The 20,915-nt window shown below is 39.3% G+C and overlaps 1 protein-coding gene across 1 annotated transcript in view; it reads right to left on the bottom strand.

Moving 5' to 3' along the window:
* Nucleotides 1-19,443, bottom strand: part of wnk1b (WNK lysine deficient protein kinase 1b) — an 89,886-nt gene extending 70,443 nt beyond the window's left edge. The window contains 2 exon segments of the mRNA XM_051106938.1: nt 16,349-17,574; nt 18,803-19,443. Of these exon segments, the coding sequence (XP_050962895.1) occupies nt 16,349-17,086 (738 nt within the window). The 5' untranslated portion in view covers nt 17,087-17,574; nt 18,803-19,443.
* Between the last annotated feature and the right edge of the window lie 1,472 nt (nt 19,444-20,915).

Genomic DNA, 20,915 nt, shown 5'->3' with positions numbered 1-20,915 from the left:
GTTTTAAAGAAAATACCCACAATGTGTCTAAAGTTTCAGCTCAAAATTCCCCTATAGGTCAGAATAGGGCTGTGCCTTTACAGCTCATACCTCGGATACTCTGCCAAAAAACATCTGTTTGGTTTTTAATATCAACTCTATCACACTGAAATCAAGCACAATAAGATGTGAAAGAGAACTTTTAGTACTCACATGCTGTGCGACAGCCGCTTTCTGTGTGTGTGCTTCAGATGTATGTTATCAGAAAACCCCATATTAGTTTAAACTTCTAATATAGGGTTTTCTGAGCACATACATCTGAAGCATGCACACAGAAAGCGGCTGTCACACAGCATGTGAGTACTAAAACTAAGTTCTCTTTCACATCTTATTGCGCTTAAACTGTCAAATACACACGTTTATGGTAAAAACACAGTTACAAAAATAGTTTGTTATGTCTGTGAAGGTAAACAGCTGGGAAAGAAATTGCATGTTTATATTAGATCTGTGCAGCAGCAATGTCTCCTCTGAGGCTGGGACTCTAAATAGTATTTCTGTTCTTGTCTGTGCACCCAACAATAGAACAGTTAGCATGTTTTGCTCTAATTTTTGCCATGACGTTAGAACTGCTACACCATTGTCGCTTGCGAAAACAAAATGATGGTGCCATGGGTAGAAATGTGCAGATTAAGGGGCAGTAATATTATAAGATGCAAATGCTTGCACAAACAGGCTTACCAAAACAGTTACTGGGTTGTGCTTTTTACGTTTCCTAGGTTGGTAGATGCACTGGGAAACCCGATTATAGCACTTCAACACGGAAAAAAGGCCAATTTTCATAATATGTCACCTTTAAAGCCTATAAATCCTACAGAAACGACCAAGAAGTTGAATAGGTGTAATCTGAGATGTTGAGTAATGAAGGACATCTGAGCTCTAATTGCAGTTGCAGAAGTCGTCGAAAAATGCAAACACTGATATCAATCAGCTACAGTCAGTCAATCAGCTCACGAAAAAAATTCCATTCAAAGAAATAAACTTTTGGCGCTCCATATGGGCTTAAAAGAGCAAAGGCCATTTGGCTCAAGCAGGGGGTGAAAGCCCATGGGGTTCCCTGACTTGACCTTTTGTTGTCCTTTGCCTATCCATAGGCCTGACTCAGGGCTGACGCCATGAGGAACCCGATAGGCCCCTAAGACTCCTCCTTTCCACCCCTCACCCATGCATTCAATCATTCAGGCAATATGCCATATATCTACACATGGTGCTGGTTAGAGCAGAGCCACCCCCAGGGACGGGGGCAACTGGAGGTATCGGGCTGCTGACTAGTCACCCCTGACTAGTGTGTTGAGCTGTAGCACATTACAAGCAGAAAAAGCCCTCTGTGATCACTGGAGAAAGGTTAGAGAAAAGAAAACACATGTGGTAAAGTTACTAGTGTGTGATGGCTTTTATTAACAACACAGAAACCCCCACAGGTTTCCTTTACATTGTAAAAAAAGACCCTTTTTAGATGATCTGCATTCCACCAATCTTCTCTCTCTCTTTACGTAGTCAAAGCATGCCTTTAGAGTGGTTTAGTTCTATATTCATCTCTATGTAAAAGGCACAGACTGTATTCTCTAAAGGGTCTCACTTTTTCTGGAGAAAGAATAATGACTGCAGTGATCTGACCAGCTCTCCTACTGTGCTTTTTATTGAGAGATTCGGTTGTAGGAGCCAGTGAGTTTGAGAAGCCCATTTTTCTTGGAGTGATTTGAAGATTACAGCCTGTGTATTTAGGGCTGAACTCAAAGAAAAGGGTTTCTGAGATTATGGTCTGCATTTGTAATTGCGTTCTGTGTGGTGTATTAGGCTCCAGTGGCCCAGTTTTGCGCCAGGCTATAGTTTAGCTGTCAGGATTGACCCTCAAAAGCACAACTAATAACTCCATTACATACAAAGATGAACAAAGGGAAATGAAAACGCACAGGTATCTGCCAGTAACTTTGAAAGGGATGAACTGGGCCATCAGGTTTGAAAGCGTTCCAAAAATAAAACCTGCATGACTTTCCGTAGAACACAAAAGTAGTTTAACATATCCTATGTGCCTTTTCCTCACACAATCTACAGGGAAAGGGGACTATGGAAGCCAGTTTCTGCCACTGAATAAAAAGGTGTTTAAAAAGAATTAAAAAAGGTGTTTGTGACTTTTTATCTCACAATTCTGACTTTTTCTCGCAAATGTGAGTTTACATCTTGCAATTCTGACTTTTTCCTCAGAATTGTGTGATATAAACACACAATTGCAATTTAGAAAGTAAGAATTGTGAGACAATCTGAGAAAAAAAGTCAAAATTGCGAGATATAAACTCAAAACTGTGAGTTTACAACATGCAATTCTGACTTTAACTCACAATTGAAAGTTTATATCATGCAATTCTGCTTTTATAAATCGCAATTGTGAGTTTTTATCACAATTCTGAGAAAAAAAGTCAGAATTGCAAGTTTATATCTCACAATTCTAAAAAAAAAAAAAGTCAGATTTGTGAGTGTGTATCACATCAAAATTAACTTGATATTAATTTAAATTAACTTTTTTTTTTTATTCATTGGCAGAAACAGGCTTCCATAAGGGAACAGACAATGTCAAAATACCATAAAAAAAGAAGTTTACAACTTGTGCCCTATATTCCAAGTCGCATAAAGCCATATAAGCTTAAAGTATGAAGAATAGATTGATATTTAATTTTTTATTGACTCCCTCTCTGCCACTGCTCTCAAATTTCATTTGCACTAATGTCCATTAAGACATGGCACATGAAAGCAGACATGGTTATGACCTTTTCATTTAAATTAAACATGGTGGGTCCTGATGGGACTCCATAAATGAGATTTTTGACTTGAGCAAGTTATTTAAATTTACATTTTTCAGCCTCTGAAGAGTTGGAACAGTGCCAGTTGCTGAACTTTTAATATCTTTAACAATTACAAGCCTCATTCACTAGAAAAGAGCAGCATGAACATTCTACTAAACTTTTCATTTTGTATTCCACAGAAATAAAAGTAATTTAGGTTTGAACCAACATTTGAGTGAATGATAACAGCTTGATTTTTAAACTACACTTCCAAAATGAATATTAGGAATAACAGAAGAATTAAAATCAAGCAAGAAAACACAGGCTTGTTTATCATTGCTGGCAAAGAGGGTTGTAATGTATTTGTAATAAGCAGGCAGCTGCACTCAACGCTCACCACGTGTTTCACAGAGCACATTGTTAACATGCTATGAAGAAGTCTTTAAATCAGTCGCAGGGAGGTCTGCCCAGAGGCTTCCAGGCAGTAAATACATTTCACATTTAGGGAACTGACCATAATAGTTGCATATTCCTAGCCTTGCATACGATGCATTAAATCTTTGCAGGAGAGTTTGTTCTCCACTCTGAACAATGGGACTCTTGTGAGACATGCTCATGAGATGGAGAACTTCACCTCTCGGGGACACAAGGGCAGCACATTTCCATCAGCGGTGGAGTAATTTACACGGAGGACAACCTCCGTATTAGATGCATGCAAACATCTCCGGAAATCATTTTGAACTTCTTCAATTCCTGCACTTATAAGAAAAGACATTATTACAGTGGGGTAACAGCTGTGCTGGGAGCACGAGTGGAGTGAAGCGGACAGGTTGGAGACAGCTCAAGTTTCTGTCTCTCTGATTAGATGACAGGCATCCAAATGGGCGAAGGGGGCTGGTCAGGATAGAGCCCTCAGATGGGGCGAGGTGCGCGATGATGCAAGCAGCAGGTTTAACGTGACAGCGTAGAATTCCTCAATGCCTCACAAGATACGTATCGCTCAGCCATGGGCCCAGATGCACAAAGTTCAGGCATCTGCCTGGCAGCCATGTCGTGGATTGCTTCATCTCTCGGGCACTGGATCTAACTGACGACAAGTGTGTGACCGCATGAAAGTCAGTACACAGTGCCGATTCCTTTGATGAGATAAGTGAGTCATGGGAGAGAAAGGCGAGTTTGTAAACCATGAACAAAAACATGAACACTAATAAAATCCTTTCTGATGATTATATAAACGATCCCTAACAGTGATGATTAAAGCTGATGACTGTTGCATCACAGGAACCCCAGAGTCAATAATTACGATGGCTAAATTTAATCCCTGACAAAAAACGTTCTATGACAGTTTGAGTGAAATGTGTATATTCATAATCCCTAGGATCACACAAAGGAATTGATGAAAATCTGCTGGCCTTTGACAAGCCTTAGTAATCTCCTTAGATCTTTTTCATATAATGACAGCTTTCCTACACAGCTGGGAACAAGTCAGAAGCGAAACAGCTAAAGTATTGTATTTTTTTGTTTATCCACTTGATCTTTGTTGTAAAAACTCACAAATAACAAAGCTGCCAAAAAAGACACATTGAGAGTCTTTAAAATGTCATTAACTTTCGGCCGAGAAACCTCCATACTCAAGAGGGCGACAGAGTTCAATTCGAATCAATTCGACAAATCGCTAAAAATGCTTTCACATTAACCAATTCTTCAAAACGTCTCAGAGTTTCTTTAGAAAAGAAAAGGCTTTCACTAATGCACTACAGCACCCCTCCCGTAATTTTCCCAGATTAGCTCACTGGACTGAAGAGAATGCAGAAGAAAGGCTAAGAGTGAAGAGAAAGGAGAGTATTTTGGATTCCGGCCCAGAGTTAGCGCCCATTGCCCGGGGTGTTTATTAGGGCCCTGTAAAGGGAAAGCACCACTGAGTGCTCAGCGGAGTGGAGCACGGTTCAGCAGAGGTAAATAAGTGGCGTTCAAAATGTAAATCACGCGCTGCCGACACCTTTGTCCCACATGAGAGTTATTTATAGGAACGGTGAGAGCAAGCATTACAGAGATACAGTCAGGGATTTAAATGTTTTTTTTCCAATTTCCCAGAAAATATATGCAAAGCTGGAGAAAGAGGGAATGAAATCTTGCAGAGTGCATGATAAAGCATTTGGTAGACATCAGTTCCTCCTTTATCCTTGAACGGGAACACTGATAACCAATGACTGCTTCAAAGAACTTAAGATAAGCAAGCTGTTCGGATGCTTAGAAACCCTGCAACTTCCAACCGGGTCTGTCTCTCATCTTCTAAAACCAGAAAGGTTCATGAGCATGAGTGAAAAACAGGAACAAAATAAAAATCGTCAGTGACTAATTCGGCTTAGATTCACCTGAATGTGCACACGGGAACATGCTAAACCGCATTCGACAAACTCTCCTGTCATGAGGTGCAAGCCAAGGCATGGCAGGTGTAGGTGAGTCACTGCATTAAGCAGCTCTCACGAACACCTGTCTTTCGTCTGGATGAATAAGGCCTTTTATCAGTTGAACTTTCTCAAGAGGCTACAACTCAACCACATCCTCCTCCATAGCCCTATCAAACTGACTCACCGTCTACGGAAACCAGCAGAACGGAGATCTAAAACTCATTATAAGTTCACCATCCTGCCCTCCAGCATCACCTGAAGGGTTCTCCATGCTTGAAGACCCAAGAGTCAGAGCCTTATCTATGGCTTGATTGTTCTCCTTGTTTACACAAAGATGCACCGTTTGCTCAACTAGGCAGGTAGACCACACAAAAAAAACAAAGCCATTGCAATTTTGAACCCTTGGTGGTAAAGCCATTTGCAAGAAACAAATTTTGGTTTTTCATGGTGAAACTAAGCAAGTAGCTGTTAGACCAGAAACTAGTCTTTCCCACTACCGACATGACCGCATCCAGTCTGCAGTGTGTTTGCAACGTAGCAAAGAGGAAGTTGTGTGGAGACAACCATGACCCACTTTTATACCTGGAGTAAATTAAGCAAGTTTGAAGAACTTGCTCATTGGATATTAAAGGAGAAGTTCACTTCCAAAACATAACCTTACAGATAATTTACTCACCCCCTTGTCATCCAAGGTGTTCATGTCTTTCTTTCTTCATAAAGAAATTGAAGATTTTCTTCAATTCAGGATTTCTTTCCATATAGTGGACTTTTATGGTGCCTCCAAGTTTGAACTTCCAAAATGCAGTTTAAATGCAGGCTCTAAACGATCCCAGACAATTAACAAACTCCCTTTACAAAACAAACAGCGATGTCAGATGATTCTGAAGTTCAACAAGAAAATGAGATGGGTTTTCCGACCTACCCTAACTGTCATGAATACACAGACAAGCTTTTGAGGTTAAAAAGTATATAAACTGTAATTTTGTTTTAGAAAATAACCAATCATTTCGCTAGATAAGACCCTTCTTCCTCGGTTGGGGTCATTTAGAGCCCTTTGAAGCAGCATTTAAACTGCATTTTGGAAGTCCCATAGAGGTCCACTATATAGACAGAAATGTTTTCCCTCAAAAAACAACTGCTTTACGACTGAAGAGAGAGAGACATGAACATCTTGGATGACAAGCGGGTGAGTAAATTATCTGTAAACTTTTGTTCTGGAAGTGAACTTCTCCTTTAAACTGAGAACAGCAACATTAGTCAAAAGCAACCTACGGTGCATCCTACGTCTCACACTACTTCTCCACTGTTCTATGCCATTTAGTGTGCTGTGTTCATACTTAAACACTGGTGTGAAACAAGGTCTGAAAGGTCACAGTTTCCCTACACAGCTAAAGGAGAAGGACTAAATTCGCTACAGCTAGTGGCATTACCACTTGCATTTAAAATGACTCATTTGAGACAACTGTGCTAGCCATATAGTCCAATGTGTCAAGCAGAGTTCAGCTTCATGCAAATGCATAATGATGTGATTCGGGCAACTACCAATAAAGAGTTGATAATGCAGTTGAGAAAGAACACCTACTAATAACCAATGCAACTTGGTGACCTCCAACAACTCAATCTTAGTCTAAGAAGTGATTCGATTTAATTAATAGGACGAACATTGAGCTTGAAAGTAAAGCGGAAATAGGAAGCAAGCATTGCTGACCTATCTGGGGCAAAAGGCATAGTGTTTGTAAGCATGAACAGCACAGAGTGAGCTTCCTCATCAGATGTGTTACACACAGGAAGCTGAAGGCTTCCTTTTCCTTTTTGATGATACAAATGCAGAGACAGAATAGACAGCAGCAAAACAAGAACATCAAACAGACAAAAATGAAGATGCTTCATCAACTGAAGTCCAAACTCCTGGCACAGTTGGCCTATTAATAGGCATGCTGTTGAACTCTGCTGATGTAAAACTTGTAGAATACCTTATAGTGATAATGAAAGCTTGGGAACAAGGCTTACAGTCACTGACGTAACAAGCTTTATGGGGCTCAGGGTGTTCACTGATCATCTCGCTGTATCAGGGCTGCCTCAAATCCATTAAGCCTGAAAGTGGAGTGAATATGTTTGTTCTTGCAATCACAGGCCTTGAAGCAAAGAGTACCAGATTAGGGCATCAAGCCCGCATTCCTTCAGCTTGGGAGAATCACATGTGAAGCATTGCGGCACTGTCATTCTGACTGGCTCCGTCTGGAATCAGAAGGACTTGCGGCAATGAATAAGAGTGCAGGGATTCCTCTTCAACGGTGCTATCTTGCATTTCTTTATGTCTGTTCCAAAGGCTTACAGTGGACAATGAGAGCCAGGACGATGTCCCATGGACAAGAGCCCAGGAAGATTATTTTAGACAACAGATTTCAGGTAACAGTGGAGCTTTAGTGAGGGATTCAAAACCGCTTCCTCTGCAGAGTGAGCATTTGAGCACTATACTCTAATATTTATGAAAATGCAGGTGGACTGAATGTGCACTGAATGTTTTAGACTGCCTGTCGTCTTAGCATTTCCACACACAATGGATGTGGTTTGGCATGCAATATAATTTAGGTCAGACGGACGGCCACTGGTGCTCATCTCTCTTTTAACCTCACTAACTTATGCAGGGTCATAGACAGGTCACCATCACATGGGAACGTCCAGCAAGGCAGGAACCAGCCACCTGACTGTCACATTCCACACGGGAGAGGCAAAAGACAGAAAAACTGCTCCATGGAAGGAATGCTAAAAGGTCATCGGGGGCTGAGTAGGAAGTAGTTTTATAAGGAAACGAAGTCACATTTTTCACAATTTCAGGCAAAATACACAAGAACTGCATTCATCGAATTATACTCACTATCGTTTCAGATTAAAAAACGAGTGGAGGAGTATAAGAGTCAACAGATTTCAATAGAATTTCCTGGGTATACTTAGATTTCTCAATCGTATACAGACTTTGAATTTTTTTTTTTTTTTTTTAAGAATTATCTTCTGCTCAGCAAGCTTGCATTTATTTGATCCAAAATAGTAATGTTGTGAAATATTTTTACTATTTAAAATAACTGCTTTCTATTTTAATATACATTTTAAAATGTAATTTAATTCCTGTGATGAAAGCTAAATTTTCAGGAATCATAACTTCAGTCTTCAGTGTCACATGATCCTTCAGAAATCATTCTAATATGCTGATTTTTATTATTAGCAATATTTAAAACAGTTGAGTACATTTTTGCTTCAGGATTCTCTGATGAAAAGAAAGATTCAAGGATCAGCATTTACCTGAAATAAAAATGTGGGGAGGAAATTATAGATATTAATACTTTTATTTCACAAGGATGCTTCAAATTGATGACAAAGACATTTATAATGTTATAAAAGATTTCTATTTCAGATAAATGTTGTTCTTCTGAACTTTCTATTTATCAATGAAACCTGAAAAAAAATCTACCCATCTGTTTTCAACATAATAAGGAACCAGGAAATCAGAACGTTAGAATAATTTCTGAAGGATCTGGATGTGACAGTAATGATATTAAAATTCAGCTTTGAAATCACAGGAATAAATTACATTTTAAAATATATTCAAATAGAAAACAGTTAGTTTAAATAGTAAAAATATTTAACTGTTTTTGCTGTACTTTGGATTAAACAAATGCAGGTTTGATGAGCAGAAGAGACTTTAAAAAAATATTAAAAATCTTACTGTTCAAAAACTTTTGACTGGTAGTGAATAACACAAAAATAAAGTAAAATACAGCTCTGCTAATGGATATGTTGAAAACTAGCTGCTAAGCACTGCAAATAAAACATATCCTCTGAAGCCTGAATACCACCAACCTGGCAAATTTATAATTAGTTCTTCCTCAAAATTGCTCATTATATCAATTGCTCTTGGAAGTTGCATAACTCAACCAATCATATTACAGCTTGCCAGACTGTCAAAGTCTATGTGCAACATCCACAGATTGTGGCTGTGACATTTAAGACTTGGTATACTGTGACATGGGAGTGTCACTGTGACCGACAGAGTGCCAGTGTACAGTTGCGTACAACAGCTGAGCTGAGATTGTGCCACACTTCTGGGTTTTTCATTCCTGAAGCTCATGTGAGAGCTAAAACATTCCCTCATGCCAACTCTGCCCCACGTCATTACCCAAAACTGTCTGCTCCAGTTCTGACCATGGAGTAGAACGACAGTGGCAGATGAGGTGCTGCTATTTTTAGCTTGTAAACGGGGGAAGAAAATCGAAATTCTGGAACAAATTCTGGACCTGGTTTAGGGTCACTGAGAGGTGGCCAAAATGATGTGAGAGGATGAGCTAAGCTTGCTTGAGCATCCTAAATTAAGTCATCCTCCGGCAGCAGAGGACGTCCTAGTTTTGCACCCACAACAGGGGGTTTAACACAGCCTTGGAGTGACGTAACAGACCCTGACAACCCAATAAACACCAGCTCTCGTTGATACAGCTCAGGCTACACCTCTAGCACTACATTTATAAAGGTGTGACGGTGCTAAAATATCCTTGACATTTAGCAGAAACAGCCTGCTGCAGCTCCAATTAAACAAGATGCATTGAGTGGAACACTATTACATAGCTCAATGAGATTTGGAAGAGAGAGGAAAAAACAGCAGTTTCAATAAATTCCAGACTTTCTTGGGAAAATTAGCATTTTATGCACTCATATTGATCTGATGAAAGAACAAACTCAGTTATAGGCCAGGTCTGCCATATATCCTGGCTCTATTTTTACAGACGGCTTATGATACGACCTGCACAGTTCATAAGTCTGAGCTCGTAACTGATGAGAGAGAAGTAAAGAAGTAGACTTGGCCCAAAACATACGTCACAGAAATGCCTTACCAATGTTCTTACCAACCTACTTGTTAGACTTCTCAAACTCTCCTACTTATCAAAATCCCAAATATCTTGCATCCGGACTGCTATTCTGAGCTTTCAGCTTGGTTTGTGGTTTGGTTGAGGCAGACAATACTAGAGAGAGCCTCATTCAATCGAATGACCCCCTCCTTAACGCTTTTTGTCTTCTCTTAAAGCTGACGTCCTGCCACAAGAATTCAGAGAATGTGAACGCGAAACAGCCACTGAAATCTGGGAGGAGTTGCGGGTCCAATCAGCCCACTCTGCAAAAAGCCACTTCAAGAGATGCTCGTCATACAGGATACAAGGTTTACACGCTTTCAGATTTAGGGTGTGCTATGTCATTGCATTCCAAAAGGAATGAAACACTCAGTCTTTGGAACACTCAGAATCAATCTGACAATAACTGCAATGAATTTGATTAGCTAATCAGCATATCATGCATGTAATTAGACAAATTTTAAATGACTGAATGCATTAGCTGATGATGAAGCACAACTGACAACAAACGAGAACAAATGGGGTCAGTAGGGTGAAGGTAATTAAGGGCGAGACTGAATGGTAAAAGCACTGTGTGTGTGTAAACAGCACCTTAAGAGGCTTATTGAATAAAACGAGGGGCAGTTAGGACAAGAGGCTGAGGTGAGCAATGAACGTGAGGAATTTACTGCCCTCCCATTGTGACCTTTAACACACTTACGCTACCTACAAAACCATAGGCACAAAGAGACAATGATGAGAAAGCAAAACCGCAAGAGATCAAACCAGATTTTCCTCACAAGTCTTGAAACTTGAATTACAGTGTTCCATATCACGTGCTATAGATCAGGATCTCAAAGAGGAGATGAGCACAATCTTGCAGGAGTGGGCTCCAACAAGACTCGGCAGGCAAAAAAAAACTCCATGTCAGAGACAGACAAGCAGCTGTGTGAGGTTACGCATTCTTTTGGAAGGAGTACAACCTGCTTTATGTTACCTGTGAAGTATTTACAGTGGGCCTGTCCTTTAAAGAGTTACTATGCAGGCATTCACTAACTAAGGTTTGCTCAACTTTTTGGTTGAAACTAATTCAAAATGTCATGGTACTGATGTCAAACCCATTAACATAAAATCAGTATTCACTCAAAAGTGTAAAGTGCAAGAAAAGAAAATTGTAGTTAGTAACGTAATTCATTACAGTACATATTTTGGGTAATATTATCCAACTACTACTAGATTACAAACTACCATATTGACATAAAAATACAAAGACTATGTAAATATATTTGTGACCCTGGACCACAAAAAACAGTCTTAGCCAAAAATAAATTGTATAGGTCAAAATTCTATTTTTTTTTCTTTTATGCCAAAAATCATTGGGATATTAAGTAAAGATCATGTTCCATGAAAATATTTAGTAAATTTCCTATCGTAAATATATCAAACCTTAATTTTTTATTAGCAATATGCATTCCTAAGAACTTCATCTGGACAAATTTAAAGGCAATTTTCTCAATATTTTTATTTTTTTGCACCCTCAGTTTCTAGATTTTCAAATAGTTGTATCTCGTCCTATTCTAACAAACATACATCAATAGAAAGCTTATTTATTCAGCTTTCAGATGATATATAAATCTCAATTTCAAACAGCTGTCTCTTATGACTGGTTTTGTGGTCCAGGGTCACATATAAGTGCATTAAACATTGTATTATGTCAAGGTTTCCCAAACTGCTTCCCAAAATAAATCATTTTAAAATCAAATCAAATCAAAGTAATAAAAACTTATTTTTTTGCATGTCATGTCTCCATAACCAACATCAGAAAACCAATGAACATGCAAATGTGATATTTAATTATTAAAATATTTATTTTAAAATGTCAGGCTTACTTCAAGTAAATATATTAGGTAAAAGGGGATCAGATAAAAAAAAAAAGTTTGAATTTGTGCATTTTAATGTGTTTGAAAGACAAAAGCCTTCCAAAGGTAGAAATGCATGGTTAAATAACCAACAGAGAGATCATTCAAATAAAAACCTATGTAGTTGATGCAATGTTGAATGAAACTCTTCTTAAACCTGAAAAAAAAAAAAAAATTGTAAATCAGTGGTCAAATGCTGAGTCACCACCTGAATAATGACTGATCTTTGTGTGAATGTCCACAAAACTGGACTTCCTGAATTAATATGAGCAGTACAGGCTATTTTAGAAAGGAAAATTTCAAAGAAGTCTCCGTGATGTACGTGTGGTATCTGGGAACTAGATACCCAGCTCTGACTAAGAGTAAAAAATAAAAAGCTACAAACGTTTAAAACACTTTGCTGACTAAATGTCAGTTGTCACATGGAGAGAGGCTGAGGGGGAACTGACAGACTCAGTAGTAGGAAATAGATTTATTATGAATCTAGTGAGAAGTGAAACTGCAACAGCCTCCAAACTCAAAAAGCAGAAAGCAAGAAAGACAAGAGAACCTCTTTAAGGAAAGAGCGCACACAGTTTATGCTTTGCATACACTTTCCTGTCATTGTGCAACTGTAGAGGTTTAAAAAAAAGATTATCTTGGAAGAAACATCAGATTCACATTAAGTGGAGATAAAACAGCACAAGTGAAACATAATGCCAATCAGATAGCATCTCACAATGCCAAAGCCCTCAGTATATTTCCATTTACAATGACATCTTTTTTTTTCCCTTTCCAGCCCATGTAAGACAATGGATGAACACACATACGCACGGGCCCGTACTGTAAATGAGGAAGGAGATCAGCGCTTGCAAATGAAGGAAGCGTTGCTCCTGTCTTTGTCTTTCTCACTCCTTTGGAAAAAAAATGGATTTCAACAATGAAAAGGGAAACGGCTATGGCTGGGATCCATGGGATTGGATTTCTTCCTCAACTGTTCCCCTAACATCCTCTGCATTATTCACAGATGACGACACCGTCTCTGGGGCATGTCTCTTTTAAAACGGCCCGGAGTTGAGGCACCTCCTGCACAAATTCCTGCACTGTGATATCTCACAGCTAGCATATGGCGATAAGGCTGACGGCGCGACAGCCGCACGGTTTTAAATAGTTTGGGGTCAAAACCTCAGTCAACAACTTGCATCTGGATCAGAGTATACATTTGTGAAGCGAGTCAACGTATGGACATAGGACCCTGTGTGAGTGCGTGCATGTGTTTAGACAACTAATTGCAAGCGTTTTCCATTCCTCACGTCTGCTGGAAAGGCTCATGAAGAAAAAAGTGTGTGATGTGTGGAGAGGTGGATGCTAACCAGGTTACAAAGCATTAGGGAACTAAAATCGCATTAGAATCACACACAACTTGAACATTTTCACAAAAAGAATCAGGAGTTTGTTAACCAAGTATGAGTACATGGTCCTCGCTAAGTGAAATTAACATCACATCCACAATATTATGACTGCACCCTGCTTTGTTTCAGCTCTGTAACTATTTGGCATTTTAGGAAAACATTTGGCAGAGAGATAGATGGGAATGAAGTGAAAAAGACGGAGGGGGGGACTAAATTCTTCACAGTGCATTTAGCTCTCGCTCACCCTTTCATGTCTTCACCATTATAATTCAGCTGAATAGAAAAACAAAAGCGTAAAGGGATGCCTCAGCTCCCATTAGGAGAGCCCTTGCTTGCTTCTCCCTGAATCCGTGAGGAATGAATTGGGGGGGGATGTCTGTCTTTGTCATCCTACTAGCTCATCTATGATTCAACACATACCAAGGCTGTGAGGACAAGAGAGACCCATTTTTAATCCAATAAAAATATTCAGTGATAAGGATTTACTGATGCATGCCGGGTAACCAAAGCCACTATTCAAACAACTAAAAGCAAGTAAATTGCTACTAAATACGCAATAATTGCATCCTAATGGAAGAACGGGAGAACATAAGAATTTCAGACAAATTGGAGGAAACGTCTAAGTCAATCCATGGAAAAAAACTAATTCCCAAAGGCGAGAAAAAACCCCATCAGCTCTGGGAAATAAAGCAGTTTAGATGTCTCATTAACAAAGTTGACTAGATAATCTTCTTTCCTCTCCTGCATCCAAGAAAAGACTCTTTCACTGATGTCCAGTAAGACTTCAAATACTACTGAAAATGAAAGAGAGTGAAAAAGAGAGGGGGCGGACACAAAGCAACCCTCCCTGATGTCCTAGCATTGCTCACCCCATTGATTCTCTCTTTGTCAAAGCAATCTGGGGTTTTCCACTGGCTTGCCCTCTGACCCTTGAATTACTTAGACTTGGTCTAAAGGCCTTGATCCACCTTTAAATGCAGAGCACATCCCCCTTTTAGCACATCCCCTCATCCTGGCAGTGTCGACGCGACGTCATTGGCACCGGCCGCTCTTACATTCCACAGTCTTCCACCCCACCCGCACTGCATATTTTGCACACTTTCATCCGTATGTGCTTTGACATGTTTATGTAATGGTTTAAAGCTATGAGCGCTTGGGAGGAATTACTAATACAGTCTGATATCAGGTGTGTATAATGGTTTAGTTTGTACACAAGGATCCTCACCAGGCAACTAACAACAAACCATCTTTAACTGCGTGCAGTTATACTTGCTCTACGAAAGGTCCATACTGAGGAGAAACAAGATACCAGGACGAACAGAGGGTCTTGAGATATTTAGACGAAACACTTGAGTCTGTATGTAATGACATCCAACTGAGTTTCACTCGCCAAGACCCAATTTGTTAGATTTAGATGTCAAGGTATTATTAAAAAAAAAAAAAAACAACTCCGGCCTCATATAACTCTACTCTTGGTTTGAAACTAAATAGCTCTGTCAAGAGATTAACAGGCTAATCAATGCAAATATACATTACGCTAGTACAAGGGCATTTGACCGACACAAAGTCCAGGTGGACATAATGTAAAATCATGCATGGTCTGGCAGTAACAAACCTCATTTGTGACCATGGACCACAAAACCAGTCTTGAGTAGCATGGGTATATTTGTAGCAATAGCCAAAAATATGGGTCTTTTATGCAAAAAAAATCATTAGGATATAAAGCAAAGATCATGTTCCATGAAGATGCTTTGTAAATTCCCACCGTAAATGTAATCAAAACCTAATTTTTGATTAGTAATATGCATTTCTAAGAACTTCATTTGGACAGCTATACTTAAAATAGTTTTGAATATTGATTATTATTAATATAATTTGTATAAATATTATTAAAATTTACTGAAGAACATGCAGTTCTTTAAATGTCTGGAATCACAAAAAAGGAGAATTGTTTGTGAAAAATTGTGGCTTTGGGTCAAAAAAGATTGAGAACCAATGCGCTAACACTATACTGCCCCTTGCGTCAGCGCCAAAAATGCATAAAGTTAAAGTTTTACATTTGCATTCAACACAGTTTTGAATGCAACACTGTACGATGTAAATCAAACTAACATCTGCATTCAAGAAAAAAAAAATATGCCAACAATTCCTGATATGCAAGTTTGACTTTATCAGGAATTCATATCACAATACATTTGTGCTTTGCATTCTCAGCATTGCTGAAAGCTGTGCACCTTATTTTTCCTGTAAGAGCGGGTGCATACATTTGTAAATGTAATCATCTAGCTTTCGGTCTCATCCGATTCCAGCTGTTTGCGGCTGTACAAAACGGCTCGTTTTGCTGCTTGATATAGCAAACCGGTGAGTCTTACCATATTATTTTAATGCATTATCTTAGTTATGAAGACAATGGTTTGTAGTGCAAACAGTTTTACTGTTTACTGCACTTCGTTTTTCTTCTCTGTATCCGGAAGTCCAACACATTACCAGAAAACAGCTTACTTCCACACTGAAAAATAATAGGATGTACAAGCATAAAATGTCTTCATTTTGTCTTTCAGGTCAACTTCTCTAATGTCAGAACAACAGTTTGCTGACTCAATGAGTTGGTTAACATGTCGCCATATTTACTGAATAAGCACGTACAACAAGACCATGCATGACCGGATCACCTACATACATGTACACAGTATGTTTTAGGCCTAATTTACAACTTCACCCAAGTTTTCTTCACCCACATCCTGTAAGGGGCACCATAAGAACCATGACCACAAAACTGCACAAACAAGTTACACCAACATGACTTCCTGTTGTAAGCCTGGCACTCATTTTTAAATCAATCTTACTGTTTTTGTCTCACTTCCAATCCTTTGGTCAACCACACGTCAAACAACATGAAAGCTGAACATATTTGATAACAAGGTAACTTCTTACCTGAAGTTCACACCATGCCACTTCCACCGTTGTCTCCGTGTCCAAGCCCTTGTAGACCGTTTTGAATGACCCTCGTCCAATCTCGATGTCAAATTTAAGAAATCGCCCATCGGGTGAGGTGCCCACGGCTTTGGTCTCCACTTCTTCATCCTCCTGGACCTTCTTCTCAGCCTCCCTCTGCTCAGCTTCGGCACGGGCCTTCGCTCCTTTCTCCTCCTCTTCCTCCTCACGCTTCTCTGCTACTCCGCTCTCCTGCTCCTTGTCGCCCACATCGCTGGGCTCCTTCTCCGGGATCCGAAGGGCCTCACTCTGCCTCACACCCACATCCTGCACAGACGGGCTCTGTACCTCCACAACGCCATCAACCCCAGCAGCTCTTCCATCCTCTGCACGTTCTTCTAATACAACACCCGAAACACCCACTTGGGTGTCGATGGTAACATCAGGGGCCGATCCCAGCACCACAGGCACGATGAACTGCTCACAATCAGGAGGTGAGGTGAGGATGCAGGCTTTGCTGGGCAAGTCAAGGGCTGTGGCATTGGAGTCACAGATGACGCTACGCCTAAAAAATCTGTGCTCAGCTGTCTTCAGATCTTTATCCATGGTGTGACGTCGTTTTCTGACCTCCGTGTCTAGCTTCTCACCCACTAGTGAGTCCGAACCGGAGCCGTTCACATTCTTTGGAGGTGGAGGGGCCAAGAAGCTCACCACCTTGTTGGGATTTTCCGACGACATCTCTCCAGGAAAAAAACAGAAATTAAACGTATAAATAAATTATTATGAAAAAACTCAAATGTAAACCTTGACCTTTTGCCGAAATTTTGGAAATTTCGGGAAATTCCTCTTTCTGCTTTTGACTGTGGCACAAAAAGCCTACGCAAAAAAATACTAAAGCTCACGTGAACCACAGAGTTTGCTGCAAGGCCCCCCCGTGGGGTATTCCTTACTAACAGTTACTCTTACAGTGTAAGGGGCCAGAGCCCAAGAGAGGAGGTGTTCTTTTATAAACGTAAAAGAACAAGACGCAGTCACTGAGAGGCAAGCACTGATGGTGACAGACAAAAACTGTCAAATCCACTTCACCCATCCTGCAGTGACCCGGAGACAGCCGTCATTGGGCATAAGGGACCGCAAGAGGGAAAAGGGCAAGAGCCTTGATATTCTTCACACCTTCAGAGTTCAGGAAACCTGGCTCCGAAACCCAAAAACCAGGTCCAGGTTTACTGCAAGAGACATTTAAAGAATTTATTATTATATTAATTGCACACTCAAATTTATATTACCAGGTTTAAAAGCACTTAAAGTTGTTCTCATAATAACAGCATCAAGTTTTTCTCTTCTGCTGCATTTATTTGAGCCAAAGATCAGCATTTCTCTGAAATAAAAAGCTTTTTTAACATTATACACTATACCATTCAAAAGCTTCGAGTCAGCAGGCCTATACTTTATTATAGAAATGAACCCTTTTATTTAGCAAGGATGCTTTAAATTGTGCAAAAGCGATGATGAAGACATTTATCATTTCGATTTCAGATAAATGAAATATTTTTATTCATCAAAGAAACTTGAAGAAATTCTACTCAGATGTTTTCAACATAAATAAATGTGTTTGAGCAGCAAATCAGAATATTAGGATGATTTCTGAAGGATCCTACGACTGAAGTAATGATGCTAAAAAAATCAGCTTAATACTTTAAAACATGCAAATAGAAAGCAGTTATTTTAAATAGAAAGATATCTCAAAATTTTAGCTTTTGCTCTACTTTGGATCCAATAAATGCAGGCTTGGTGAGCAGAAGAGTCTTCAAACAATCTCACTGTACAAAAACTGACTGGAAGTGTACTTACCAACTTAGAAATAACAAACATTAGCCTATGTTTCAACTTGTAAACAGCACTAAATTTCAATATTACGTTTGAATTAGCTACAAAAGTTGACATTAGACGCAAACGTAAGCTACTTCGACTTCGAAGTGTGTGACTGCTAGGCTTTCTTGAGCCAGGTGTTCAGTTTCAATCGTGTAAGTATAAAAAACAAAACGTTGTACCTCAAAATATCAACAAAACCGTATAATGCTAAATAACGAACACGTCTACTGCGCTAGCGGAGGTCGCCCTGGTTACGTGGGGTGGCCAGCTGAGATTTGGGGTATTTTTGTAAATCTCCACCAAAGATAAACACAAAACTCAAACATTTTCTAACATTTTTAACACGTTTAAACGATTCAGAGTTATCAGGTGCGCTTTTAAAAAGTTGTCAAGTAACGGCGAACGTCGGTTAGCGTTTTTTGAACAGGAAGCGCTGGCGAACATACAGACGCAAAATACGACATACCAGGGTAAGATTTAATACTGTAGGTCTGTCAACCCATTATAAACAAGCCTAGCTTTATTAACAGGTATATACAAATTGTGCTGCAATTAAATAATACGAGGCTGGCCAGCGATTACCTTTCGTATCGTCATATCCATTCCCCTCTGATGTAGACAAAGCGACAGCTGCAGTTGCTTGAGTTGACCGAGCGAATAATTTAAGAGAGGTATTTGCCAAATAGTTATGTTAGACAAAAATAATCACGGGTAATAAACCGAATGGTCGGAGAATATAAATTCCATTTATATTTAGCAGAGCGACGCGTTCATCGTGCTGTTTGCTTGCTTGCTCTACAGGCCAAGTTCAACACGGGGCTGTTGAATCCAACGTGATGCAATGACTCTGTTAAATTCGGTATCCAGCGTAACGATGTATCCCGTGATTAAACATAATGACAAATCAACAACAGAGTCCGGTTCCGGTCGACTGCACGCGGATCCGCTGCAAACCAGCGATATTCTTCCTTTCACGTGAACAATGCAACAACATCCACTGCGGTTTGCGTTTGCGTTCGCCGCTGTCGAGCCGGCTGAAGCGTTATCCTTATGCAGCAGTCGACAGATGACAACTGGTAGTCTCCATATGCAGTATTAGGGTTTCTCTGGAACTGCTGCTCTTGGTTCGGGTGGTGTTATTAAGACTCCAGTCTGTCACGTTGGTTTTAGCTCCGAGGCTGCTGCTGTCTACCCTCCCACTGAATACTGACAGCAGAAACGCCAGCCGACAGTGGCTTAGAACGGCCTGTAGAGGCCGCTGTTTCCTTCCTCGCTTTATTTACAAAATTGCATTGCAAAATTTGATTCCCTGTCTCAGTGGAAGGTCAAAATAAATGCAGTTTTCCTCAAGCATACATTTGTTCTTATTTTGTCCTAAAAGCTGACATTCTCAATGTCAGTGCAAACTGATCTAACGGCGAAGGTGCTGTGTAATGCATGCCAGTTGCATGCTCTCTTATCTGAAGTGCTTATTAAGAGCTTGCTTCAAGTTGGACCACAGCAGAGATGCCGATATGTTTGCCTTGGCATGGGATTCTGGCTCTTCTGCCGTGTGTCTTATTAACAGTCAATCTGTGAGCAATCAGGCCGTTAAACTTAATGTGCTTTTACTGTATACTGTATACGTAAAGAGGGATTTTTAAATTCCAGCACGTTCCATGCAATAAAAAATGTATTTTTTTTCTTTGTAATTTATTACAGATGATGTGCATTAAATAATGAAGTATGAAACAGTCCTTCAGAAAGAAGTGCATGCAGATCTGTTGAAAGATATGAATAATGAAGTAAATTTAAAATGATAAATATATCCAACAATAAAGGTAAAAACCAAAATAGCATATTTACTGTAAGTTCTCAGTGCTTTATTAAAAAGGAAGAATGAGGAAGCATATACAGTTAGCAAAAGTATGCATTTTTATTTATTTTTTATTCAATTATGCATTTTGCATGTACATTGTAAGCATATGTGCATATTGAAACAAGCTTTCCATTGATGTATGTTTTGTTAGCATAGGACAACATTTGTTCGCAATGCGACTATTTGAAAGCTGGAATCTGAGGGTGCAAAAAAATCAAAATATTGAGAAAATCACCTTTAAAGTTGTCCAAATGAGTTCTTAGCAATGCATATTACTAATCAAAAATTAAGTTTTGATATATTTATGGTAGTAAATTTATAGAATATCTTCATGGAACATGATCTTAATATCCTAATGATTTTTGGCATAAAAGAAAAATCAATAATTTTGACCCATACAATGTATTTTTGGCTATTACTACAAATATGCCCATGCTACTTAAGACTGGTTTTGTGGTCCAGGGTCACATATCTCCTCAGTTTTTGTTACTTTCTATCTATATTTATATTAAATATTAATGCTAATGTAGAAAAATAGCATATACAAATTAGGTTGAATTTTCATTTTGCGAAAATAGTTTCACATATCAGCATCGGAAGTGTAAATTTAAAATAAAGAAACATTACTGTTTTCATATTCCCCCCTCTTTTTTCTGTTTTCTATAAATAGCCTATAAATATAACACCAGACATTTGTTTTTCTTTTTTGCATTCCATTCCTCCACAGATGGCACACATGAGTAGGATCTTTCCTAACATCACACATTCTCTATGGAGGCCCCACTGCTACATAAAACCACCTGTGGGGTCCGAAGAGTCGACACGAGCATGTGCAAG

Source organism: Labeo rohita, chromosome 4 (genome assembly GCF_022985175.1).
Source record: "Labeo rohita strain BAU-BD-2019 chromosome 4, IGBB_LRoh.1.0, whole genome shotgun sequence".
Taxonomy (NCBI): Eukaryota; Metazoa; Chordata; class Actinopteri; order Cypriniformes; family Cyprinidae; genus Labeo; species Labeo rohita.
Note: the sequence above shows the minus strand (reverse complement) of the source record. Positions and strands in the feature narration are given on the sequence as shown.